Consider the following 26,978-nt stretch of genomic DNA (forward strand, 5'->3'; position numbering starts at 1 on the left):
CCAATTTGACAATAAATTATATTTGATATAAAAAAACAAAATGGGTAGCATACATGTAATGGGACTACTAGAAGAAGAAAAAACATAGAAACAAAAGAATTTTTGAAATAATAATGACTGAGAATTTTCCAAAATTGACAGACAACAAACCACAAATCTAGGAATCTTAAAGAATACTAAAAATGATAAATACCAAAAAATCTACAATTGGGCATATCATATTAAAACTGTAAAAATATATATCAGAACGCCTGGGTGGCTCAGTGAGTTGAGCGTCCAACTCTTGATTTCAACTCAGGTCATGATCTCATGGTTCGTGAGTTTGAGCTTTACATTGGGATCTGCACTGACAGTGCAGAACCTGCTTAGGATTTTTTTTCTCTCTCTCTCAAAATAAAATAAGTCATTAAAAAAGTCAAAGACAAAGAGAAAATCTTGAAAGAAGCTAGAAGGGAAAAAGCTTACCTATAGAGGAACAAGGATAAGAATTACATCACACTCCTCTTCAGAAACTATACAAGTAAGAATGCAGTGAAATATTTAAAGTATTAAAAGCAAAATCATGTAGTGGCACCTGGGTGACTCAGTCAGTTGGGCGTCCAACTCTTGATTTGGGCTCAGGTCTTGATCTCATGGGTTCGGGGGCTCAAGCCCCACATCAGGTTCCACACTGACAGCACGGAGCCTGCTTGGGAGTCTCTCTCTCCCTTTCTGTCTGTGCCTCCCCAGGTTACATGTGTTCTCTCTCTCAAAATAAGTAAACTTAAAAACAATTTTTTTAAATAAAAGAAAATAAAAATGTAGAATTCTATATCTAGAAAAATTATCCTTCAAAAATGAAGAAATACTTTCTCAAAATTAAGGGCATTTGTTACTAACAGAGCTATGTACAGGGATAGGAAGAATCAATACTGTCAAGATGTCAGTTCTTCCCACTTTGATCTATAGAGTCAATGTAATCCTAATCAAAATTCTAGCAAGTTAATATGTGGATACCAGCAAATTGATCCTAAATTTTATATGGTGAAGCAAAAGACCAAGAATAGCCAAAACAATATTGAAGAACAACAAGTAATTTGGAGGACTGCCTCTGTCCAACTTCAAGACTTGCTCTAAAGCTGCAGTAACCAAAACAGTGTGGTATTGGCAAAAGAATGGACAAGCAGACCACACAAATATAGTCAACTGGTCTTTGAAGAAGAAACAAAGACAATTGAGTGGAAAAGGGATAGTCTTTTCAACAAATGGCACTGGAACACTGGACATGCACCTGCTGGAAAAAAATAATAAAGAATTTAGAAACAGATCTTTCACGAAAATCGACTCAATGTGCATCAAAGACCTAAATGTAAAAGGCTAAACTATAAACTCCTAGAAGATCACACAGGAGAATATCTAATGGCCTTTGCTTTTGTGATGAGTTTTTAGAAACAACACCAAAAAGTACTATCCATGAAAGAAAACATTGATAAGTTGGATTTCACTGAAATTAAAACCTTCTGCTCTGTGAAAGGCACTGTCAAGAGAATGAAAAGTCAAGCCACAGACTGGGAGAAAATACTTGCAAAGACACATCTGGTAGAGTACCCAAAATATACAAAAAGCTTCTACAACTGAACAATAAGGTAAAAAAAATGACCCAATTAAAAATGGGCAAAAGACCTGGACACCTCACTAAAGAAGCTATACAGATGGCAAATAAGCATGTGAAAAGATGTTCAGCATCACATGTCATTAGGGAATTTCAAATTAAAATAAGCTACCCCTCACCTGCGTGGCTCAGCCAGTTAAGTGACCGACTTCAGCTCAGGTCATGACTCATGGCTCGTTAAGTCAAGCCCCGTGATGGACTCTGTGCTGACAACTCAGAGCCTGGAGTCTGCTTCTGATTCTCTCTCTCTCTCCCCCTCTGCCACTCATGCTCTGTCTCTCTTTCAGAAATAAACATTTTTAAAAATCGTTTAAATAAGCTACCCTTATATTCCTACTAAAGTGGTTAAAACTCAGAACACTGACCACACCAAATTCTGGCAAGGATGTGGAGCAACAGGAACTCTCATTCATTCCTGGTAGAAGTATAAAATGAAACAGCCACTTGGAAGACAATTTGGCAGTTTCTTATAAAACAAAACATATTCTTACTGTATGGTCTAACAGTTGAGCTCCTTGGTACTTATGAGCTGAAAACCTATGTCTACACAAAAGTCTGCACCTGAAGGTTTTTATTCATAATTGCCAAAATCTGGAGGCAACCAAGATGTTCTTCGTCAGTAGCTGAGTGGATGGATAAGTGGTGGTACATCCATGTACAATGGAATATTTTCATCAATAAAAAGAAATAAGTTATCAAGTCATGAAAAGATGGGGGAACATTAAATGCATATTGTGGGGTGAGAGAAGCCATTCTGAAAAGGCTACATACTGTGTAATTCCAACTCTATGACATTCTGGGGAAGGCAAAACTAGGAAGACAATGAAAAGATTAGTAGTTGCAGGGGTTGAGGTGCGGGTGGGAGAGATGAGTACATGGAGCCCAGGATTTTAGGGCAGTGACACTTCTGTGAAGTTTGTAATGGTGGTTACATGTCATAGGTTGGTCAAAACCCATAGAATGTACAACACAAAGAGAGAACCCTATGGGCTATAGCTAATAACATATCAATATTGCCATCAGTTATGGCAAATGTACTACACTAATGCAAGATGCTAATAATAGGGGACACAGTGGAAGAAGCCTGGGGAGTAGAGAGGATATATGGATACTTGACTTTCTGCTCAATTTTTCACTAAACCTAGAATTGCTCTTTTAAAAAGGGTGGGAGGGAAAGATGAGGACTAGTAGCAGAGAAGAAGAGATGGGGACAGGGGACCCCTTAATGGGAAGAGGCTATTACTTCCCACAGCTTCCTGCAGTGGGCTCCCGAGCTTAGGGACAAAACCCACAACATAAAGAAGACTGGGCATGGATAATTCCTTATTCAGGTGCCATTCTAAGTGCTTTACATAAATTACCTCATGTAGTTCTTGAGCAATAATCCTATATAAACTATTAACATCCCTACTTTACAGAGGAGGAAATGGAAGCACAGAGAAATTAAGTAGCTTGTTCAAGATTGCACAGTTTTTAAGCGGAGCCAAGATTTAAATCTAGATATTAGACTATGTAAGTAAATCACTACATGCAACTTGTTCTCATTATATAAACTGGGTGATCTTTTGAATGAGAGAAATCATCCCAATTTATTATTTTTCACATTCAAGTCAGTTCAGATGCCTCTCTTCCAACCCGGAAAGACGAAGGGTCTCTTTCAGCAAGAGGTCAGCTTTGTAGGACCCCTCCCACACACACCCTATCTAGGGACTGCCTAGGGGAATATTAAACAGGAACCCAATTTTCTCGTTTTCCCTTTTTTCAGGGAAGCCTAGAAATGCTAGACTGTTGCCAGAGACAGAGGAATGGAATAGGTACTTATCAACCAGGACAACACAGCATGTCCTTGGCCTGTGCATATTGCCTTAGCAGTCCTCTCCCCATTGCCACTCAGTTATGGATTGTCTGGCCATTCCCTTTGCTTAATCTTCACTGCAACCACCCCCTGTCCCCTGCCTTCTTGTCTCTCAACTGGACCCTTGCATAGCTGTTTACAGGCTCTTTGGGTACCTGTCAAGATCCAGCCGAGACAGAAACCACATCAGTTATTTGAACAGAGAGATGGTTGTGCAATCATAAGCACTATCTAATTCCAGAACATTTTCATCACCCAAAAAGAACACCCCTGCCCATCAGCAATCACTACACATTCCCTTTTGTCAACCACTGACCTACTTTTTGGCTCTATAGATTGCCCTACTCTAGACATTTCATATCAATGGAATCTATGATAAGAACCCTTTTGTGTCTGGCTTCTTTCACTTTGTATCGTTTTCAAGGCCCATCCATGTTGTAGCATGTATCAGTGCAGATATATATTGTATGGACTGTATGGATATATCACATATTCATCCATTCATCAATCGACATGCATTTAAGTTTTTTCCACTTTTTGGCTATTATGAATAATGCTGCTGTGAACATTCATATATAAGTCTTTTTGTGGACATATATTCTCATTTCTCTTGGGTATATGCATCCAAGTGCAATTGCTGAGTCATTGTGGTAACTTGTGTTTAATATTTTGAGGAATTTCCAGATAGTTTTACACAGTGACTGATAGTTAATGGTGTTGAGCATCTTTCCATAGTGTTATTGGCTATTTGTATAATCTCTCTGGAGAAATGTCTATTCAAATATTTTGCCATTTTTAAATTGGGCTATTTGTCTTTTTATTATTGAGTTGTAAATGTATTTTATATATTCCAAAAATAGACCCTTAACAGATACAGGATTTGCAAATATATTTTCCCATTCTGTGTGTTGTCTTTCACTTTCTTGATGGTGTCCTTTGACACACATTTTTTTTTTATTTTAATGAGGTCCAATTTATTTATTTTTTCTTTGGTTGCTTGTGCTTTTAGTGTCATATCTAAGAAACCATTGCCTAATGAAGAGTCGTAAAGATTTACACCTATGTTTTCTTCTAAGTTTTTTATAGTTTTAGCTCTTACATGTAGGTCTTTGATCCATTTTGAATTCATTGTTTGTATATGGTGTGAAGTAGGAGACCAAATTAATTTGTGTGGATAGCTAGTTGTCCTAGCTACATTCACTGAAAAGACCCAATTTGGGGGGAATCTGGGTGGCTTAGTCGGTTAAGCGTCTGACTCTTGGTTTCGGCTCAGGTCACGATCTCACAGTTTGTGGGTTTGAGCTGCATGTCAGGCTCCAAGCTGACAGTGTGGAGCCTGCTTAGGATTCTCTCTCTCCCTCTCTCTGCCCCTTCCCTGCTTGCTCTCTCTATCCCCCCCCCCTCTCTCTCAAAATAAGTAAACATTTAAAAAAAAAGAAAGAAAGAAAAGACCCATTTTTACTCATTGATTGGTCTTAGTGCCTGTGTCAAAAATTAGTTGGCTATAGATGTATGGGTGTATTTCAGGACTCTATATTTCATTGATCTATGTGTCTATCTTTATTCTAGTACCACACTGTTTTTATTACTGTAGCTTTCTAATAGGTTTTAAAATTGGAAGTGTGAGTCTTCAAACTTTGTTCCTTTTTGTTTGTGATTTATTTTACCTATTCTGGGTCCCTTGCTAAATGAATTTCAGGATCAGCTATCCATTTTTGTAAAAAGGCCATTGAAATTTTGATAGGGATTGTATTGAATCTGTTAGATCTATATGGGGCACATTTTAACAATATTAAATCTTCTGGGGCTCCTGGGTGGCTTAGTCGATTAAGTGTCTGATTCTTGATTTCAACTCAGGTCATGATTTCAGTGTTCATGAGATCAATCCCCACATTGGGCTCTGTGCTGTCAGTGTGGAGTCTGCTTGGGATTCTCTGTCTCCCTCTCTCTGCCCCTCCCCAGCTGGCATTCTCTCTCTCTCTCTTAAAATAAATAAACATTTAAAAAAATATTAAATCTTCCAATCCACAAATAGGAATGTCTTTCCATTTATTTAGGTCTTTAATTTCTTTCAGCAATGTTTGGATTTGTATTATATCAAATTTTTTTTCTGCATCTATTAAGGTGATCATATGATTTTTATCTTTCACTTTATTAATGTGGTAGACCACATTATCATTATCATATTAATGGATTTGTATATGTTGAACTATCTTTACATCCCAGAGATAAATCCTACTTGATCATGGTATTATCCTTTTAATATGATGTTGAATTCAGTTTGCTAATATTTTGAGAATTTTTGCACCTATATTCATCAGGGATATAGGTCTATAGTTGTATTCTCTTATAGTGTCCTTATCTGTCCTTAGTATCAGGGAATTCTGGCCTTGTAAAATGAGTTTGAGAGACTTCCCTTCTCTTCAGTTTTTTTGGAAGATTTTGAGAATGATTGGTCTTAATTCTTTAAATGTTTGATAGAATTCAGCAGAGAAACTATCTGGTCCTGGGCTTTTCTGCATTGGAAGATTTTTGATTACTGATTCAATCCCATTACTCATTATGTGTGTTTAGATTTTCTATTTCTTCATGATCCAGTTTTGTTAGGTCCATGTTTCTAAGAATTTATCCATTTCTTCTCGATAATCTGACTTTTTGGTGTATAATTGTTCTTAGTAGTGGGGCATTCACTTTCAAATTACCCTTCTCTGTAAAGAGAGCTTTCCTACTATTCTTACTTTCTGATTTTATACTCTAATAAACTTTTGTCTGCTGCTCAAAAAAAAATGTTCGTTGTAGTTTCTTATGCTCTTTTATATTTCTTTGGTATCATGTATAATGTCTGCTCTCTCATTTTTTATTTTATTTAAGTCTTCTCTCTCTTTTTTTTTCTTTTGTCTAGGTAAAGGCTTATCAATTTTGTTTACCTGAAATCTTTTTTTTTTTTAACGTAGGCATTTATCACTATAAACTTTTCTATTTTAACACTGCTTTTACCGTGCATGTGGTATGTTGTGTTTCTGTTTGTTTCAAGATATTTTTATTTCTCTTTTGATTCCTTCTCTGACCCGCTGGTTGTTCAGGAGTGTGTTGTTTAATTCCCACATATTTGTGAATTTTCCAGTTTTCCTCCTGTTATTGACTTCTAGTTTCCTACCAATGTGTTGGAAAAGATACTTGGTATGATTTAAATCTTAAATTTGCTAAGACTTGTTTTGTGACGTATATTATCTCTCCTGAAAAATGTTCTGTGTTCACTTAGGAAGAATGAGTATTCTGCTGTTTAATGCAGTGTTCTGCATATGTCTGTCAGGGCCATTTGGTTGGTAGTCCAACATTTCCTTTGATTTTCAGTCTGTATCCATTGTTGCAAATGTGGTATTGAATTCCCCTACTATTATTGGATTGTTGTCTATTTCTCCCTTCAGATCTGTTAATATCTGCTTAATATAGTTACTTTTATGTTGGGTGCATATATGACTGTTAAGTTCTCTTGATGAATTGAACTTTTTATCATTATATAATGACCTTCTTTGCCATTTGTTATAGTTTTTGGCTTAAAGTCTATTTTGTCTGATGTAAGTGTGGCTATCCCTGCTCTCTCTTGCATAGAATATATTTTTCCATCTCTTCACTTTGAGCCTATGTATGTCCTTAAAGCTGAAGTGAGTCTCTTGTAGGCAACATATTGTTGGATCTTGTTTTTTAATTCATTTATATCAAGAGTAATTATTGATAGGTAAAGACTTGCTAATTGTTCTCTGGCTGTTTTTAGTTCCCTTGTGCCTTTCTATGACTTTTTCTGTCTTCCTTTGTGAATTGATGATTTTCTGTAGTGTTATGCTTTGATTCCATTGCCTTTATCTATCATTGCAGGGTTTTGCTTTATGGTTACCATGAGGCTTACATAAAACATCTTATAGATACAAGTCTTTTCCATGCTGGTAACAACTTTACTTCAGCCATATGCAAAACTCCTTTTTTTTTTTCTTTTTAGATTTTATTTTTTCAAATCATCTCTACACCTAATGTGGGGCTCAAACTCATGACCCCAAGATCAAGGGTCACACACTCTATCGACTGAGCAAGCTGGGTGCCCCTATTTATCTTTTTTTATGAGCATTTTTTTTTCAAGTTAGTTAACATACAGTGTAGTCTTGGCTTCAGGAGTAGAACCCAGTGATTCATCTCTTACATATGACACCCTGTGCTCATCCTGAAAAGTGCCCTCCTTAATGCCTGTCACCCATTTAACCCTCCCCTCCCTCCAGCAACCCTCAATTTGTTCTCTGTATTTAAGAGTCTCTTATGGTTTGCCTCCCTCTCTAAAATCTCTCCTTTTACCTTCCTTCTTTTTATGTTTTTGATGTCACAGTTTACCTTGTTTTATATTGTGGATTTATTAACAAATTATTACAGTTATAATTACTATTTTTTAATGTTTTTTATTTATTTTTGAGAGAGAGAGAGAGAGACAGACAGAGAGAGAGAGAGAGAGAGAGAGAGAGAGAGAGTGCAAGCGGGGCAGGGGCAGACAGGAGAGAGAGACAGAGAATCCCAGCAGGCTCCATGCTGTCAGCACAATGAGCTGAAATCAAGAGTTGGCCATTCAACCCACTGGGCCACCCAGGTGCCCCAAGTAGTTATAATTATTTTTAATACCTTTGTCCTTTAACCTTTATACTAGAATTAAATGGCTAATACACTGCCATATTACAGTATTAGAACATTCTGAATTTGACTACACAGTTGACCCTTGAACAACATGGATTTGAACCATGCAGGTCTGCTTACACGTGGAATTTTTTTAGAGTTGACAGCAAAAGCCACAAGGCATTTATTTACAACTGCTGACCCCAGTCATCACAGACTGAATAGAAGGTTACTGGTGCAGAGGTCATACCTGCTGCTCTGTAGGTACCTGGGGAGGCCCACAGAGACTGTCAGCAACTGCAGGGGACTCAGGACCAGGCAGGGATGCAAGGTGCCCTGTGTGTGCAGACACAGTGATGCACAGGGGGCCCTGCACCCCAGCACCCCTGCCCCCTGAGTGCTCCAGATGGGTTTCAGGGCTGTGCCAGGGCAGCCATAGACCTTGGGCCCCTCCCTCCAGGGTTGGGTGTGGATCCCTTCCCACAGTGGTCCCCATCCCCACCCTTGGCTTCCCAGAAGCCAGTGCATTCACATGTAGCTGCAGCTGCCGATGGCCACAGGCCAGTGATGTACCTCCAAGCAGATGGGACAGCTCACCTCCAGGCCACTGTCATTGCCGCAGACCTTCCTGGTGGCCACTGCTACTAAGCCAAAAACCACCAGGCTGTGGAACATTGCCATCCCAGGCCACACTGCCCAGCTGGCTTGGCCCACTTACATGCAGATTCTTTTTAAATAAATATACATATGGTACTGTACTTTTTCTTTCTCACGATTTTCTTAACATTTTTTTCTTTAGCTTACTTCATCGTGAGAGTGCAGTATATAATTCATATAACATACAAAATATGTGTTAATCAACTGTCTATGTTGTCAGTAAGGCTTCTGATCAACAGTAGGCTATTAGTAGTTAAGTTTTTGGGGAGTCAAAAATTATAAGGGGATTTTTGACTCTGCAGGGGTCAGTGCCCTGCATAGTTCAAGGGTCAGCTGTACTTACCTTCCCGGTGTGTTGTATATTTTCATATGTTTTCATGTTACTAATTAGCATACTTTCATTTCAGTTTGAAGAAGAACTTCAACATTTCTTATGAGGCACATCTAGTGGTGATGAACTCCCTCAGCTTTTGTTTGTTTGGGGTAATCTTTCTCTCATTTCTGAAGGGCAGCTTTGCCAGATCATTCTTGGTGGGCAATTTTATTCTTTCAGCACTATGAATATATCATCCCACTCTCTCCTGGACTATAAGGTTTTTGCGGAGAAGCCCACTGATAGCTTTATGGGGATTCCCTTGTAAGTTACACTCTTCATTTCTCTTGTTGCTTTAAAAATTTTTTTAATGTTATTTTTATTTTTGAGAGAGAAAGTGGGAGAGAGACAGAGAGAGAGAGGGAGACACAGAATCCGAAGCAGGCTCCAGGCTCCGAGCTGTCAGCACAGAGCCTGACGCAGGGCTTGAACTCACGAGCCATGAGATCATGACCTGAGCTGAAGTCAGATGCTTCACCGACTGAGCCACCCAGGCACCCCTCTTGTTGCTTTTTAAAAAATTATTGTTATTATTTCAGGGATTATTTTTACAATTGTATTTAAATCCAAATTAGTTAACATATAGTGTAATAATGGTTTCAGGAATAGAATTTAGTGATTCATTTCTTACCTATGACACCTAGTGCTCATCCCAACAAGTGCCCTCCTTAATGCCCATCACCCATTTAGCCCACCTCCAAGTGGACACCCCACCCGACACACCACCAGAAACCCTCAGCTTTTTTCGCTGAATTTAATAGTCTCTTATGGTTTACCTCCCTCTCTGTTTTTATCGTATTTTTCCTTTCTTCCCCCTGCGTTCATCTGCTTTGTTTCTTAAATTCCACATATGAGTGAAATCATATATTTATTGACTATTTTGCTTAGCATAATACATTCTAGTTCTATCCATGTTGTTGCAAATAGCAAGATTTCATTCTTTTTGATCACCAAGTAATAGTGCATTGTACATATACACCACATCTTCTTTATCCATTCGTCAGTCAATGGACATTTGGGCTCTTTCCATAATTTGGCTATTGTTGACAGTGCTGCTACAAACATTGGGATGCACGTGCCCCTTCAAATCAACATTTTTGTATCTTTTGGATAAATATCTAGTAGTGCAATTGCTGGGTGATAGGGTAGAGCTATTTTAAATTTTTTGAGGAACCTCCATACTATTTTCCAGAGTGGCTGCACCAGTTTGCATCCCCACAAGCAGTGCAAAAGTGTTCCCCTTTCTCCTCATCCTTGCCAACATCTGTTGTTGCCCGAGTTGTTAATTTAGCCATTCTGACAGGTGTGAGATGGTATCTCATTGTGGTTTTGATTTGTATTTCCCTGATGATGAATGATGTTGAGCATCTTTTCATGTGTCTGTTAGCCATCTGGATGTATTCTTTGGAAAAGTGTCTATTCATGTCTTTTGCCCATTTCTTAACCAGATTATATGTTTTTTGGGTGTTGAGTTTGATAAATTCTTTATAGATTTTGGATACTAACCCTTTATCAGATGTGTCATTTGCAGATATCTTCTCCCATTCCTTCGGTTGCCTTTTAGTTTGTTGTTTCCTTCACTGTGCAGAAGCTTTTTATCTTGATGCTCTTCTAAGAGTTCATTTTTGCTTTTGTTTCCCTTGCCTCTGGGAACATGTCAAGTAAGAAGTTGCTGTGGCTGAGGCCAAAGAGGTTGTTGCCTGTTCTCTCCTCTAGGATTTTTATTGTTTCCTGTCTTACATTTAGGCCTTTCATCCATTTTGAGTTTATATTTGTGTATGGTGTAAGAAAGTGGTCCAGGTTCATTCTTCTGCATGTTGCTGTCTGGTTTTCCCAGCACCATTTGCCAAAGAGAATGTCTTTTTTCCATTGGATATTCTTTCCTGCTTTGTTGAAGATTAGTTGGCTGTACATTTGTGGGTCAATTTCTGGGTTCTCTATTTTGTTCCATTGATCTATGTGTCTGGTTTTGTGCCAGTACCATAAAGTCTTAATGATTACAGCTTTGTAATATAGCTTGAAGTCCAGAATTGTGATGCCTCCAGCTTTGGTTTTCTTTTCCAGCATTGCTTTGGCTCTTTGGGGTCTTTTCTGGTTCCATACAAATTTTAGAATTGTTTTTTCTAGCTCTGGTGTTATTTTGATAGGGATTACATTGAATGTGCATATTGCTCTGGGTAGTATCGACATTTTAACAATATTCTTCCAATCTATGAGCATAGAATGTTTTTCCATTTCTTTGTGTCTTCTTCAATTTCTTTTATAAGCATTCTATAGTTTTCAGCATACATATCTTTTATCTCTTTGGTTGATGCCTAGGTATTTTGATACTGAGGTATTTTGGTTAATACCTAGGTATTTTATACATTTTCCATGTAGGTTGTCTGTAAAGAGTGAAAGTTTGACTTCTTCCTTGTCTCTTGTTGCTTTTAAGATTCTTTGCCTTTGATTTTTGACACTTTTATCCTAATGTATCTTGGAGGAGATCTATTGAAGTTGAGACCTTTGGAATTCTCAGCCATTATTATTATTATTTTTAATTTAAATTCTACTTAGACCATTATTTCTTTAAGCTTTCTCCCCCCTCCCCACCGCCCCTCCTTTCTCCCTCTCTTCTCCTTCTGGGGCTCTAATAATCTGCAGATTGCTTCTTTTGATGGCATCCTATAGATCAGATAGGCTTTCTTCACTCTTGCCTTCTTTTTCCTTTGTCACTCTCTGGATGATATCAAAGTCCCTTTGTTGTAATTCACAGATTCTTTCTCCTGATTGATTCATTCTGCAGCTGATGCCCTCTGTAGCATTTTTCACTCATTCATTGTATTTTTCAGCTCTAGAATTTGTTTGGTTTTTTATTGATATGATTTCTATTGTTTATTAAACTTCTCATTTTATTCATGTATTGTTTCCTGATTTCATTGAATTGTCTTTCTGTGTTTTCTCATAGCCCATTGAGCTTCCTTAAAGCAGCTGTTTTGAATTCTTTGTCAGGTAAAATGCAGCTCTCCACGTCTTTGGGGTTGGTTACTGGAAGATGATTGTGATCCTGTGGGGGTGTCATGTTTCCTTGATTCTTCATGTTCCTTGAAGTCTTGCTTTGCTGTCTTCATGTTGTGGTAGCAGTCACCTCCTTCAGCTCTTGCTAACTGACTTCAGGGGAGAAATTCCTATCAGTCGTGCTAGGGAGACTGAAGCTTTCTTTTTCAGACTTTCTATGGATACACCTCCTCCATACTTCTTGCTCCCACTTGTGTCAGAATTCTTAAGCTTGTTTGCCTTCTCTTGATCCTGTACCAGAAAGAGTGCTGACAGCCTTTTTTTTTTTTTTTTTTCCCAAGGGTAGGGTTAGAGTTCAAGTTTGTGGTCTTCCCCTGATCTGCAGACTCAGGCTGGCTTTCCATGTGTGCTCACTAGCCATCTGCCAAAGCTCACTCTTGCCACCATCAAGAGTTTGCACAGAGAGCCAGCTGTAGGGTGAAGGTGTGTGGGGTGAGGTGCATGGATCACCAGGGGTGCCTTTGGGCCAGTTGGGGGGATTTGCAGTCAAGGTCTCCCCAGCAGCTTGTGGGCAGGCTTCTTGTTGGAGTCTGAAACACATAGGATCCATTTCCCTTTAATGGCCCCTGAAAGTCTTATCTGTCACTCTCCCAGCCTTTCCCTACCCTCAAGTCATGCAGCTTATGACTCAGTACTCTGGTTGGAGTGAGTGAGAAATAGACCCATTTGGCAACATGCTGCACAGCTGGGGAAGCCATGTACTCCCTCACATGCTTGCATTTCCCCCTGTAGAGGAAATCAAGGTCCAAGAACATCTCCGTTGGCATGAGCTGTGCAGCCTTGGGGGAAGGGGGATGTGCATAAAGTCAAACTGTTTCTCTTTCCCTCTCCAGTGAGTCCAATTTCTTATATTCTTTCTCCAGTGGTGTGCTAGAACTTCTCTACTGGAAGCATGAACTTCCACAAAGGTTCTTTTGTCTGTGGGTGATTGTCTAAGACAGTTTTCCAGGGGTCTCCTAGGCTGTGGCTAAGAGGGGCTGGAGCCAGTTCACAGGCCACTGCAGGGTTCAAGGTGGGACTGAGGTCTGTACACCTATTACTTGATACATTGGTGGTCAAGACTCTTCCCTCCCAGTCTCCTTGGTGTGTGGTGCTGAATCCCATATCTCCCACCAGGCACTTTTGTCTGCGGATGGATGCCAAATTGTTGTTTTTGAGTGGGGGTGTGGTACGTGAGGGATAGCTTATTTAGCTACCCCACTTTAAAAATTCTTACTCTTTACCCTGAATATCCACCTGACAGATTATGTTCTCCCTTCTCCTTGTTCACCCTTTTTTGAAGGGAAATGATATGGGAAAGGGAGAGGCTGTCTCCATTCCTGGAGCCATCTGATAATGAGGTAAGGATGGCAGAAAAGTGTGGATAACATTGAATGGGATAAAAGGAATGTTACAATGTTACTTTGCACTGATATGCACAAGGTCTGAAAATGGCAGGAGGATGTCCATTCCTAATGATACCCAGTCCTATCCGTCTTCAATCCTCCTCTTGGGCATCCCAGGGCTGGAAGATGTACGCATCTGGACTGGACTCCCCTTTTCTTTGTGTTCATTGTTGCATTCCTGGGGAATGCTGCTGTCCTGTGTGTGATCCAGACTGAGCATATTCTTCACAAGCTCATGTACTACTTCCTTGCTGTGTTGGACCCTATTGACCTGAGCCTCTCCACAGCCAGCACCCCTAAAATGCTGGGTGTCTTCTGGTTGAGTCTCAGAGATATATATCTCTTTTTTAAAAGTTGAGGTAAGAACAGAACATAAAGCTTATCTTAACCATTTTTAAGTGTAAACTTCAGTAGTGTTAACTATATTCACTTTGTTGAGTAGTGGATCTCTAGGATTTTTGCATACAAAACGGAAACTCTATACCCACTGAACAATTCCATTTCCCTTCCCCCAAGCCCCTGGCAACTACCATTCTACTTTGTTTCTACAAAATTCACTACTTTAGGTACTTCATATAAGTGGAATCATACAGTATCTGTCTTTTTGTGTCTGGCTTATTTCACTTAACGTATCCTCAAGGTTCATCCATGTTGTAGCATGTGACAGAACTTCCTTCTTTTTAAGACTGAAAATAATATGTATGTATATACCTAATTTTCTTTATACATTCATCCATTAATGGACTTTTGGGTTACATGTCTTTGCTACTGTGCATAATACTGCAATAGACATGGGTGTGAGTTTTTTTTTTTTTATTGTTGTCATTGTTTTAAAGATTTTAAAGTAATCTCTACAGCCAACGTGGGGTTAAAACTTGCAACCCTGAGATCAAGAGTCACATGCTCTACACTGAGCCAGCCAGGCACCCCTGGTGTGAGTTTTTTTAACAGCCTCATTGAGATATAATTCATATACTATAATTCATTTAATGTATACAATTCAATGGGTTTTAGTGTATTCACAGATATGTGCAACCATCGATGGCTCTAGTCAATTCAAGAACATTTTCAGGGGTGCCTAGGTGGCTCAGTCGGTTGAACATCTGACTCTTGATTTCAGCTCAGCTCATGATCCCAGGGTCATGGGATCAGCCCTTGTCTAGCTCCATGATGAGCGCAGATCCTGCTTCAGATTTTTTCTCTTCCCTCTGCCCTTCTTCCCAGCTTGTGCTCTCTCTTTCTGAATCTAAAAAAGAAGAGAGAGAGAGAACATTTTAATCACTTCCAAAAGAAACCTTGTACTTTTTAGTTGTTATCCCTTATCCCTCCATTCTCCCCACCCAGCCCTAAACAACCACTAATCTCTCTGTCTTACAGATTTCCCTTTCCTGGACCCTCAAAGGAATGGAATCATATAGTATGTGGCCTTTTGTGACCAGCTTCTTTCCCTTTGCATAATTTTCAAGGTTCATCCATGTTGTAGCATGTGTTAGTACTTTACTCCATATGTGGCTGAATAATAATACATTGTATGGTTAACCATATTTTGTTTATTCATTCACCAGTTGGTGGACATTTGGGTTCTTTCCACCTTTTGGCTGCTATGAATAATGTTGCTGTAAACATCTGTGTACAAGGTTTTGTGTGACATATGCTTTCATTTCTTTTGGATATATACCTAGATGTGGAATTTCTGGGTGATATAGTAACTGCATTTGATCATTTGAGGGATTGCCAGATTATTTTCCACAGTAGCTGTACCAGTTTTACATTTCTACCAGTAGCATATATGAGGGTTCTAATTTCCCCACATCCTTATAACTATGACTTTTTTTATTCTATCCACCTTTCTAGGTGTGAAGTGGTGTCTTGTGTTTATTATTTGCATTTCCCTAACGGTTAGTGATGTTGAGCTCTGGCCATTTGCAGATCTTCCTTGGAAAAATGTCTGTTCAGATCCTTTACCCATTTTTAAATTGGGTTGTCTTTTTATTGAGTTGTGAGAGTTCTTCATATACTTTACATAGAAGTCCCTCATCAGATATGTAATTGCAGATATTTTCTCCCATTGTGGGGGTTGTCTTTTCTCTCTTCCATATAGGCAAATTATAGCTACAAATTTCCCTCTGATCACTGCTTTCACCCCATAAGTTTTGGTATGTTGTATTTTAGTGTTTTGGGTACATTTTATGTTCATTTTCATTCATGTCAAGTATTTTCCCTAGTATGTGATGACTTGCTTCTGTCTTCTTTCAAAATTCTGCCTATGTCTTTTGAGAGTTTGGTTATGCTGTGTCTAGGTATGCATCCCTTTGAGTTTATCTTATTTGGAGGGTAAATTCATTGAATTTCTTTAATGTGTAGCTTAATTTTTGTCATCAAATATGGGGAACTTTTAGCCAGTATTTTTCAAATATTCTTTCTGCCCTTTCTCTCTTCTTCTGTGTATGTTGGTATGCTGCACGGTGTCTCGTAGGTCTCTGAGCATCTGTTCATTTTTCTTTTCTTCTGTTCCTCAGGCTAATTTCAATGGCCCTATCTTGGAGTCTGCTGATTTTTTTTCTGCCTGGGCATGTCTGCTGTTGAGCCCCTCTAGTTAATTTTTTTTTTTTTATTTCAGTTACTAGACTTTTCAACTTGTAGGTTCCTTTCTGTAACTTCAATATCTTTACTGATATTCTCTACTGAGACATCATTCTTATGATTTCCTTTAGTTTAGTTTAGTTTTTTTGTTTTGTTTTATTTTTTTAGAGAGCATGAGGAGGGGAGAGAGGGTGAGGAAGGGAGAGAGAATCTCAAGCAGGCTCCCCGCTCAGCACTGAGCCTGACATGGGTCTTGATCCCACAACCCTGGGATCATGACCTGAGCTGAAACAAAGAGCTGGGCACACAACCAACTGAGCCACCAGGTGCCCCTCCTTTAGTTTTTTATGCATGGTTTCCTTTAGCTCTTCGAACATATTTAAACTAGCTGATTTAAAATCTGATACTAGGGTAAATTAAGACATTAACAAAAAAGACATTAAAAAGCTTGCTCTGTTCATACCAAGATTCAACTGTCTTTCTTAACTGAATACTCTCTGGGCTGCTGCAGACTTTTGGTTAATTTCCAATGTTCTATGAAAGTTGATTCTGATAATATGTGGCAAGGTTTTCATTGCTTTTATGGAGGGAACAAACATTTGGTGGTTATCACTGGACCATTTTTTGTTGACTTCTTGCTTGGATTTTGATTCAAATAAACTATAGAAAGATATTTTTGAGACAGTTGGCAAAAAAACACAGAATGGTTGTTAGATTATTAAAAACTTAACTTTTTGGACAGGAAAATTGTATTAAGGTCACATATATTAAGGTGACCTTAATATACTCTATACTTATATACTCTAGCTCACAAGAAAAAAGTATGTGTGGGAAGAGAGATATGAAATAATGGCACATATTGATGGTTGTTAGAACTGAATAATGGGTACATGGAGGTTCACTGCACCATTTTATTTTTGTGTTTGAAAATTTTTATAATAAAATAATTCTTAAAAGAAGAGGTGTGCCCTTGGATCCAAACAAGACTGCCTTGAACTGGGAAAAAATTGAGTCCCTAACTGGCTGTGGGTAGAAGAGAATAAAACAATGCCTGGAAGATAGGCAGGGTGTGATGTTGACAGCATGAAGGCTAAAAGTATAGAATCAATCAGGCACCCCCAGGATAAAAGTGCAAGTTATATCACAAGTGAAGACATGCAACCGTGTCTCAGTCTGGAAGGCTGCTCCCTAATCCTGACTCCCAAGTCCATGGTCTCAACCACCATCCCCTGCCACATCCCAGGGTAGTGGGAAAGACTTCTTTCCTGGGACTGGCCAAAGAAAGGTGACAGGCCTCCAAGGACAGAGGCCTGGGATGTGGTAGGTTTCTGACCTTCTAAGTAACCCACAGCCTTAAGACAACTGGGGAAAGAGAATGCTCTCTGATGACTCCAGACTCCATCAGTGAAACCCCAGTAATCTTAAATGACGTTGTAAAATATGTACTTGTAAGTTCTTTATACCATATTCTAAATACCAGTGATGAAATTTGAAGTAGGATTCAAGAACGAACGGCTAAGAAAGAATTCTTGAGACATTTTGGTGCAAAAAGGTGATTTTATTAGAGCACAGGGACAGAACCCGTGGGCAGAAAGGGCTGCACCTGCAAGTGTGAGGGGTGACTGATTATATACTTTCAGTTTGTAGAGGCAGGGGAGGTTTCTAAGGAATTTCTGTATGCTGAAAGCAGGGTCTTATAGGACACTGAAGATTTGACTATTGTCAAGATAAGATTATTTTTAGTTTTTAATGAAATATAAACATTGAGGCATTAAGGCAGCCATGGACTCCTTGAGGAATGTCACATACTGCATGTCTCAGGTATCTGTCAGTGGGCTGCAGGCTGTAAGGAGATTTCATTTAAACTACATTATTCTTGCCTTTGTTCTCATCACAAGGATCTCAAACCCTGAGGGAGGGAGTATGGGAGATCTACCCAGAAGAGTTCCACAGGGCAAGACAGTGCAGACCCGGGGCGCTGTGTGCTCCCACATTCAAGCCCAAGGAAAACCTACCTAGCCTGCTCTGCTGCCAGCTTTCCAAATGGGGACAAGAACCATCAGGGACCACAGGTACCCTGTGGCCTTAGCTAAAGGAACAGGGCTTGGAAAATAGCAACAAAGGCAGGCAGTCAAGAACCTGCCATTCTTTTACTTTCCTGAAGAGGAGGAGCAGGAAATATATTTTAAGATACAGAGAGGGGCGCCTGGGTGGCTTAGTCGGTTAAGCGTCCGACTCAGTTTCGGTTCATGTCATGATCTTGTGTTTTCTGAGTTTGAGTCCCACATTGGGTTCTGTGCTGACAGCACGGAGCCTGCTTGGGATTCTCTCTCCCTCTCTCTCTGACTCTCCCCTGCTCGTGCTCTCTCTCAAATAAATAAATAAAACTTAAAAAAAAAAAAGAAAGACGCAAAGAGCCCCTAGACTTGTCTTCGGACACTGGTGGGGGGTGGGGGTGGGTCTGAACCTCCTCTGAAGCCAGGTTAGGAGAAGAGAAATGAATGGAGGGGCTGGGGGTGCTGCCAGGCAAAGGACCAACTGCAGCAGCCCGGTGGGAGAGAGGCTAGCTGGCCCTCACTGGCACCCAACCCCAGAGTGCCACTGAATGAAGCCCTGGCAGAAAAGGGGACATGAGCTGAAAGGTGCAAAAGACAATGCAAAATCCTTAGCAGATCAGGGTCTGTGTGCAGCAGGAGGGCTGAGGAGTGAGTCTGAAGGGGGTGGGGAAGGGGTGCACGAGACAAAAGGCCTGTGCCTGGCTGTGTTGTCACCACCATTTGAGTTGGGCAGAGCAGGATGGCTCCCTGGTGAGAGGCAAGTCTGGCATGTCTAGGAAGTATAATCTGCAGGTCACTTTGGAAAATAAGGAGCCAGAAGATGCCACACATCTTCCACGTGAGGTGAGATTTCAAACCAGCACCCTGTGCACTGCTGCCCAGAGTCCCTAACTGAAGGTGCCCATGACCCCACGTCCATATTGCAACTACCCAATTAAAGAACAGCTTTATTGGTAACCAGAGGGAACCAAGGTAACCTGGCTGGTGGTAGCCTGCAAGGCCTTATCCAGGCAGGCAAACCAATCACACAATTTGTGGGAGTTCCTGACAAGAGGTCAGATCTCTAGTCCTAATCATAAGAAAAATCCCAAGTCCTGATTTCAGAGTCAACAGAAAGAAGATCGGAGGGTATCAGTGGCCCTGCTTGTGGGGGCTCAGGACGCTGGCTCAGTTGTTCAGTAACATCTGTGGGGCCATGCAGACAAGGTAGAAACCAGGAAGGCCATAGGAAATCGCCCCAAGACAAGTTTCCAAGAAGGTTCACACTTGGGCAGGGTGTGGAACCTGGCCCTCAGATTGCACTTTGGGTCTCATGGGGCCAGGTCACCGAGTGGGCCTGGGTGTCAGAGAACCCCACTTACTAGCCCTCGGCATGTGGAGGCTCCATGGTCTGGTCTCAGTGATGCCGCCACAGCCTGTCACATGTTTCAGTTCCTCATTGCTGGGACTTCCCCAGCTTCCTGATGGGATACAGGTACCACATCACTACCCCTGAAGGGTTGATGACCACCGTGAAGTTGGTTTTAGGGTGGAGGCCACTGATGACATCACCCGTGTAGACGTTCTGGGCCTGTAGTGGAAAGAGGTATCGCCGGTACTACTGAAGAATGGCTGCAGAGACCCCCTCAGAGGGTGTGAAAGCCTGGACTCTGGCCTGTCTGGGGTGGGTCTCCAGCGTGCCCTGCAGAAGTGGGAGCCCGGAAGGGTACCAGCCACAGCCCTCGATGCCTGCAGCTGCCCCTTGCGCTCCTGCCAGAGGACCACCCCCAGCGACACCCACCCGGGGAAGCCCGAAGCCCCACAGGTAGTAGGATACTCACCTCATAGGTGTTGGAGCTGTTAAAGTTGAGCCGGGCGAGGGAGGAGTGGTAGCGATAAGGCATATCCGTCCGGCGGCTGAAGAAGACTAAGGCGCTAGCCTCGTCGGCCAGGGGCCTCACGTACACTTCAATGTGGGATTTCTCCTGGACACAGAAGGTGGCTACCGGCTGGGCTCCCTGCTCAGGCAGGCCCTGAAATCCCCTCCCTGGCCCTCCTTTGAGCTTTGGGCCTCCCTAACCCATGGCTCCATGTCATGCAGAAGTTTGGAGGATACCCCAGCCCTCCAGCACCCCCAACTTATTCTTCCCTGACTCAGCAGATGCTCCCCGACACTTAATCTGTGCCAGGCCCCACGCTAGAACACAGACACAAGTGCATAAGGTCCTGTCTCAGACAGTTCATAGGCTAACGGGAGGGATAGACGTGGGCAGCTGCTGGCACTGGAGCGGAGGACACTGTCCATAAGACTGATGAACTCTGCCCGGAGTGGCCGGGGGGTGATGCCCCGTCCTTCAGAAGGTCCGTGGGCCTGGTTCCACCATCAGCTCCTCCAGCAGGATTAGTTCCCTCCTCTGGGGATCACCAGTTCTATATGTGCCTTCTATAGTTGTGTGGATTTCTTTTAACTAGAGAGGTGAGGATCTGTGCAAAGAGCACAAGCTGGGAGGCTATGCTGTTGGAGTCAAGTTCTGTCGCACCCTTCACCAACTGTGTGGCCTTGGGTTATTTAGACTCTTCAAGTCTCAGTTCGCTTGTTTGTTAAGCAGGGAAGTATTTACCTTCTCAGAAAAGGGACCCAGAATGCCCAGCACACAGTAGGTGCTCAATAAATAGTAAATGCTAGTCTAGTGCTAGTAGTAGTTGCATCCCTTGGCTCAAACAACTCCTAAGCTCTGGAAGGAAGCCCTAGCTATTTGCCAGACATCACAGACATGTGCAGAAGTCTCGTACTTCCAAACCTAGGGGCCCCACTGTTCCCGTGTGCACTTGTGTGGTAATGTCTCCCTTTCCCAGATCCCATGAGCTGTCCTGCTCTGGCCTGGTTCTCACCCAGGCAAATGGGGGGACGGTTGGAGCAGCTCCCGGTAGAATCCTTGACCGAATACAACCAGGAAGGTGAGCTGAGCAGATTTGAGGCCCAGCCTTCCATAACCTCCAGGCTGGCAACCTTGTTCTCAGCGGGGGGCCTAGTCCCTCAGCCTTCCCTTCCCTCCCCCCAAACTCCAGTACCTTGAGAATCCTGCGTCCTTGGATGCCCAAGGGATCCTGGTTGATTTTGATCATGAGTGGATTCTGCAGAATGTCCATATTCTGGGCAGAAATGGTACGCAGGTCCGTGGACATGAAGAGGGGGGCTGCCAACACTGTCCATAGGGCCATCTGGGCCCGGGCTTGCTCAAAGCTGAGGCCAAAGTTCCCTATGAGCAGCTGGGGGCAGAGGAGAGGATCGGTCAGCTCTGCCCTCTTTAGGAAAGTGGGCATGGGGACCAACTCTAGACACGTAGCCCAGGCAAGAGAAGATGGAGTGGGAGGACACTGTGGGGCTGGTTCAGCGAACACTATTCCCTAGGAGCATGGCCTTGGGGTGCGTCAAGTAAGTCACTCTCCCTCTGAGCCTCAGCTTTTTTATTTCACCAAGATTATGGGGTGGCAATATGCCATGGCATCGGTTGTTCAGAGGATCCAGTGGGGTCCTGTTGCCAAAAGCATTTCTACACTGACACACTAAAGTCAAAAAATACAGCCAGGGTGGCAGCGGTAGGTACCAGACCTGGACAGAGTCCCTGCTTCTGCCACAAGTCACCCACCTGCCCTAAACACAGGTGGCAAGACTGAGGGGGACACTTCCTGACCCCAGGGCAACCAATCCACAGACTGGACACAATTACCGCTAAGCAACATGGTTACATAGTGATACCCATGTAACACAGCACAGCATGTGCCAAACTGTGCCAAGCATGTTAAAGGGTCATCCATTTTAATACCCAGAGCAACCCTATATAAGGTAGCTACTTTTCTCATCTTCCAACTGACAAAACCGAAGCACAGAAAAAATTAAGTCACTTTCCCAAGGATAAGTGGCCGAGCGGGAACCAGAACTCGAAAGCAGGCTAATTGGTGTTTCTCCAGGTGTCTATCTGGCCTGGTGTCTGTAATTATTATAATCACTGGTAGTAAATGCTTGTTGACTAAATGAAGAGATAGGTAGCAAGTCATAAGATAAAGTGCAAAAACACTGAAGTCAGGGCTATGAGTGAGGTAGGTGTGAGGGGCCGACTCTGCCTGCAGAGGCTCTGTGGGAGGGGAAGAGGGCACAGGGCATTGAAAGGTGGTCAGAAGCAGGCCTGGCAAGGACAGTCTAGGGAAGGAATGACTGGAGTGTGTGGACTCTTCATTATCTTCACTGTCCCGAGGAATAGTGTCCCACAAGAGTCACTACAGACCAAGTTCCCAGGTTTCAAGAAACATCAGAACCGCCAGGGAAGACTGTTAACAATGGGTATTCCCAGGCCCTGTTCGAACATCCTGATCCAAAAAGTGGAGGTGGGGCCCTGGGAACAGACATGTAAACCAGCTCCCAGGGTGAGTCTGATGCAGCTAGTTCAAGGACACATTTCAGAGACACTGATCTAGAACCTGGCAGTGAGCATCCAGGAAGACAGCACAGGGCAGTGGGGGAGCAGGTCTGTCGCGGCCCGCAGGCCTTGGGCCACCCCCCTCCATGCTGGTACCATGTCTGGGTCGTTCCAGTGTCCAGGGCCTGCCACCGGCTGCAGTATGTCCTGGTGGTCCACAAACCAGTCCAGGATGGACAGCACGCTACTCCAGGAGTCCTGGATGTCATCATAGTTGCGCCAGACGTTGCAGATTTCTGCCAGCAGACTGTAGTTCACCTGGATGTCGGGGGAAGGCAGAGTCCAGCAGCAGAGTCACGCCTTGCTGCCTGGAGGCCTGCACGGGGGCTGAGGAGCCTCAGCAGGAGACACACAGGGTGCAGAAGGGGGAAGAGAACAGGCCCTGAGCTAGATCACGATGAGGAAGGTCTCAGAAAGCGGGGTCCTGCCCTGGGGCTTCCCAGGCCTCATCTCCACCTGTGCTGGTGCCGGAAGTCTGCCCTGCCCTCTCATGCCCGTTGGGGCCAAGCCCGGGGAACGGGCCCAGGCTGGTATACCCACAACCCTCGCTACTGCACACCCACCCCTGTATTCTCTCAGTGAGCCCCGCCGTCTGCCAGCATTCTCCCTCAGGTCTACAAGTCTGATCCCACCCTTTCTAGTGTCCTAGGTGCTGAAGGGCCCCTGGTGATATGCCCACAATGCCTTTCAGAGGCTCAGCCCCACTTGCATGGCCTCACTAGCCTTCTAGATGTCCTAGCCCACTCAATACAACCAGGATTCTGACCACTGGCTGGATGATGTGTGTCAGCACATGACATGTAGTTCCATGCCCTGGACGCCCATCCCTTCGGCCCACCTGAGAAGTGCCTCCTCTTCTCTAGACCCGGGGTTGGCTGAGGCCCCCTCTGGGGCACTCAGAACCCTCTCCTAGACTGACAAATCAGCACACTGGCAACTATGATGAGAGCAACCCTGACTGCACAGGAGGGGAGGAGGCTTGGGTGTGGGGAGCATTGCCAGGTGGGCTCACGGAATGGCTTACCTTTGGGGGAAGGCCCCCTTCATAGGCCGGCCAACTGCAGGAGAAGGCAATGGGGCGGCCTGTGGCATTCAGGGCAGCTGCCATCTTGGGGTATCCTGGAAAAACCCCACCCCTACATTTTAGGCCTGAGGAGGCACAGGATGAAATCTGGGGCCTCAGGCCAAACCTCCCACCAAATGTGAGGGAACTGAGGCTCAAAAGAGGAGGTGCCTCCCCCTGTACCCAGAGCTACAAACACTTCCTGGGTGGGGATGGTGCAACCCATCTTTAGGAAGCCTGGGAGGCAATAATCCTCCCAGCCTCTGGATGCAGGGAATTGGAAAATACTACTCCCTGGGGGCCATACAGACAGACAAGCTCGGCCAGGTAGGCCCCGGTGAGCTTTCCATGGCCATCCCTCCGTGTCTACCTGATGGCCCCTGGCCAGCTCCAGGACCCACCCATGGCCCGTTCCTCGGGGGTCGAAAAGCAGCCATCCAACTTCAGCATGTCCACCTTCCACTCGGCAAAGGTTTGAGCATCCTGAGTCACCTTGTCTAGCGTGATGCCTGGGTAACCCATACAGGTGAAGTTGCCCATGTCCTCGTAGATGCCCAGCTTCAGGCCCAGGGAGTGAGCCTGTGGAGGGTTGAGGACACAAGTGGGCTTAGGCAGGACCCGCAGGGAGCCACCTCACAGGCCCCTCTGACCAGTCCTCATTAGAAAATTATCGGCTCCCCACTATCGAAAGGAAAGAGTGTGTTTGCTGGTCTGTCTCCTGCCAACTATGGTCCTTCTCCTCACTCCAACACACACCTCCCATGGGCAGCTGCTGGCCTCCAGGCCTTGCTTCTGTCATCCCCTCTGTCTCGAATGTCATCTCTCTATAGCAGCTCAAGAATTGCCTCCTCCGGTGAATCTTTCTGAAATCCCAGGCTGGAAAAGATGCCCCTCCTGGCTCTTACCCACCACGGTGGGCCGAAACTAGCTGTCCATTTATCTGTTTTCCCCACCAGACTGTGATTTCTCAAGAGGGATTGTGGAAATAAGCCCTGAGCAGAGGGTGGGGGGATGCATGGAGACCCTGGTCTGGACCCCAGGCTAAAGGGCAGGGCTGGGGTGGGGCTCACATAGTCAGCCAGGAAGGCAATGCCATTGGGGAAGCGCTTGGGATCTGGTATCAGGCGGCCTTTGGCGTCACGCCCACCAATCCAGCAGTCATCCATGTTAAGGTATGTGTAGCCCAGGTCCCGCCATCCGTCTTGTGCCAAGTGGTCGGCCATCTCCATGAAGAGCCGCTCGCTGGTGAGAGGCAGGGGATGGGGCAGCTCAGTCACCCCCCACCCCTTTCCTCAGAGCTTTTCAGACTTTTCAGAGGATCTGAGTGTGAATCCAGGCTATGAGAACCATAAGCAGGGTGGAAAGAAAGGAGCCGTTTGGCCCCAGGCTGCAAGACTGAGCCAGCCTGGCTGTAGCAATGATCTCCTTTCAGTGATCTCAGGGGCTGGGCCCGCCACAATGCCCCTGCCCCACAGGCCTGACAGCTCCCACAGAAGCCCCAAGCAGGTCACAAGGCTGTCAATGTCCCAAAGGTCACCTATGGTTGCATCCTCTCTGGCACGGGCGCTCTTTTCCTGCCCTCCACTCCCTGCCCCTACTCCCCGGGGTCTTGGGCAAGGCTTGTTAGGTGGTGTGGACCTCGCTCACCTGATGCAGTTCTTCGGGTCCTCGTCACAGTCAGTGTTGCAGCGGAAACGTTCCCAGGCCAGCCAGCCCATGGGTGGCTTCCGCAGGAGCCCATTCTCTAGCACCAGCACCCGGGCCACCAGGGCCAGCAAGAGCACTGCAGGGGAGTCAGAAGGATGACTGTCAGTGGCTCCCCTAGCCCCAGCCCTCGCCCCACCCCACCCATATGCTGTTGGGCTCTGCAGAGGCCGCTGGACTTCACATTAGGGGAACAACCAGACTCCTGGGCTTGAGAAGAATTAGCTCCTATTGTAACTGCCGGCTCCAGCAGTTACAGTGAGTGGGCTCACAGTGCCTGGGGCAGGGCAATGTGTTTGAGGCCTGAGTCCCCACCTGCTATTGCCACAGCAGTGCCGGAATCGGTAAAAAACTAACACTTGAGGTTGTATCCTTTCTGCACCCTGACTAGCTCCCCCAACTCAGTGTACACAGAACTTGGCCAGACTCCAGGTCTCCTGAGTCTCACCCAAGGCCCTTTGCTCTCTACCACAGACCCCCAAAAGGCCTCAGAAGGGCTTAAGAGATTAGTCAGGTTTGGATCTGCATCTAGCCATCTACGGAACAACTACTGCGGTGTCGATAACACATAAAGCAGGTCCTCTGTACTTTGAGGGAGAAGGGGAGAGAAAGGAAGTGGCCTCTTTGGAAGGGAACTGATTCCTAGGTGGGGAGCATCTCCTTCTTGCTGGCCCAGGTCCAAGAGTAAGAGAGAGGAACATGTCTCCCACATACCCACATCAAAGAAAGAGGCCCAGACACCAGAGGGCTGGAACTTCCTCCAGGGAGCCCCTATCCCCATCGGGTCTCCTGTCCTCCCCAAACCACCCCCACCCGCGTAGGTACCTGTTTTCAGCAACATCGCTCTGGACTCAGCGTCTCAGGACCCGACCGGATCTGCTCTCCTTTCACCAGCTTTATACGTTGGATTCTGGAAGGTAAGAAACGTTAGGTAAGCACCGGGGTCCACTGCCTCGCTAGCTCTACCGCTCTCAACCTTGAGCGTGGATCCCACAAGCCGCCCTCAACTGTTCACCACCCCCGGCCCCCAGCTATCACTTCCCAGAGCCTGGGTTCTTCCTTCAGAAATACTAAACAAGATGTCTTAGACGTTAGACCCCACCCCCTCTGTAGTGCCGGGAACCCCCCGCCCCACGGGCGGCCCTCCGCCGAGCCGGGGCCAGAAAAAGGCAGCGACCGCCTCTGGGACGCCCAGGAAGAATGGAGGCATCGGCCTGGGACCAGGCTTCGGACTCCCACCGGCTCTGGGTTGCCCCCACCCATCCCCACCCCGTCCCCAAGGACAGCAGCCCAGCAGCCCTAGCGCGGGGATCGTCCCTCAGAGTGCCCCGCTCGCGGAACTCACCCTGCGGACGCACCCAGAACCGCCACAGGCTTCGGCCTCTGGAATGCCGACTGCTGCTGTAACCTGATTTGCCTACAGCGTTCCACAGGGGGCGGAGCCTGACGGCGGCAAGCCTTCCCGGCGGAACCTATCAGAATC

General features: G+C 44.5%; 2 protein-coding genes across 4 annotated transcripts in view; one reads left to right on the forward strand and one right to left on the reverse strand.

The window, feature by feature from the left end:
• Positions 1-17,491, forward strand: part of WBP2NL (WBP2 N-terminal like) — a 51,881-nt gene extending 34,390 nt beyond the window's left edge. The window contains exon 8 of the transcript XR_008300553.1: positions 13,529-17,491. The gene's annotated coding sequence lies outside the window, so the exon portion shown is untranslated. The remainder of the gene's footprint in view (positions 1-13,528) is intronic.
• A 1,714-nt stretch (positions 17,492-19,205) lies between these two features.
• On the reverse strand, positions 19,206-26,978 carry NAGA (alpha-N-acetylgalactosaminidase). Of its 3 annotated transcripts, none has more exons than XM_027070591.2 (10): positions 26,841-26,973; positions 26,321-26,405; positions 25,439-25,574; positions 24,862-25,033; positions 24,193-24,370; positions 23,753-23,847; positions 22,825-22,986; positions 21,323-21,520; positions 20,092-20,235; positions 19,206-19,841 (listed from the first exon to the last, which is right to left on the reverse strand). In XM_027070591.2, exons 2-10 carry the CDS (start codon positions 26,334-26,336, stop codon positions 19,707-19,709), a joined length of 1,236 nt encoding a protein of 411 aa, XP_026926392.1. In that variant the 5' UTR covers positions 26,337-26,405; positions 26,841-26,973; the 3' UTR covers positions 19,206-19,706. The 3 variants fall into 3 exon arrangements, with proteins under 3 accessions (XP_026926392.1, XP_026926393.1, XP_026926394.2); XM_027070592.2 differs by lacking the exon at positions 26,841-26,973 and adding an exon at positions 26,598-26,756; XM_027070593.2 differs by lacking the exons at positions 19,206-19,841; positions 20,092-20,235 and adding an exon at positions 20,242-20,447 and having other exon boundaries at positions 26,841-26,978.

Source organism: Acinonyx jubatus, chromosome B4, assembly GCF_027475565.1.
Source record: "Acinonyx jubatus isolate Ajub_Pintada_27869175 chromosome B4, VMU_Ajub_asm_v1.0, whole genome shotgun sequence".
Classification (NCBI taxonomy): domain Eukaryota; kingdom Metazoa; phylum Chordata; class Mammalia; order Carnivora; family Felidae; genus Acinonyx; species Acinonyx jubatus.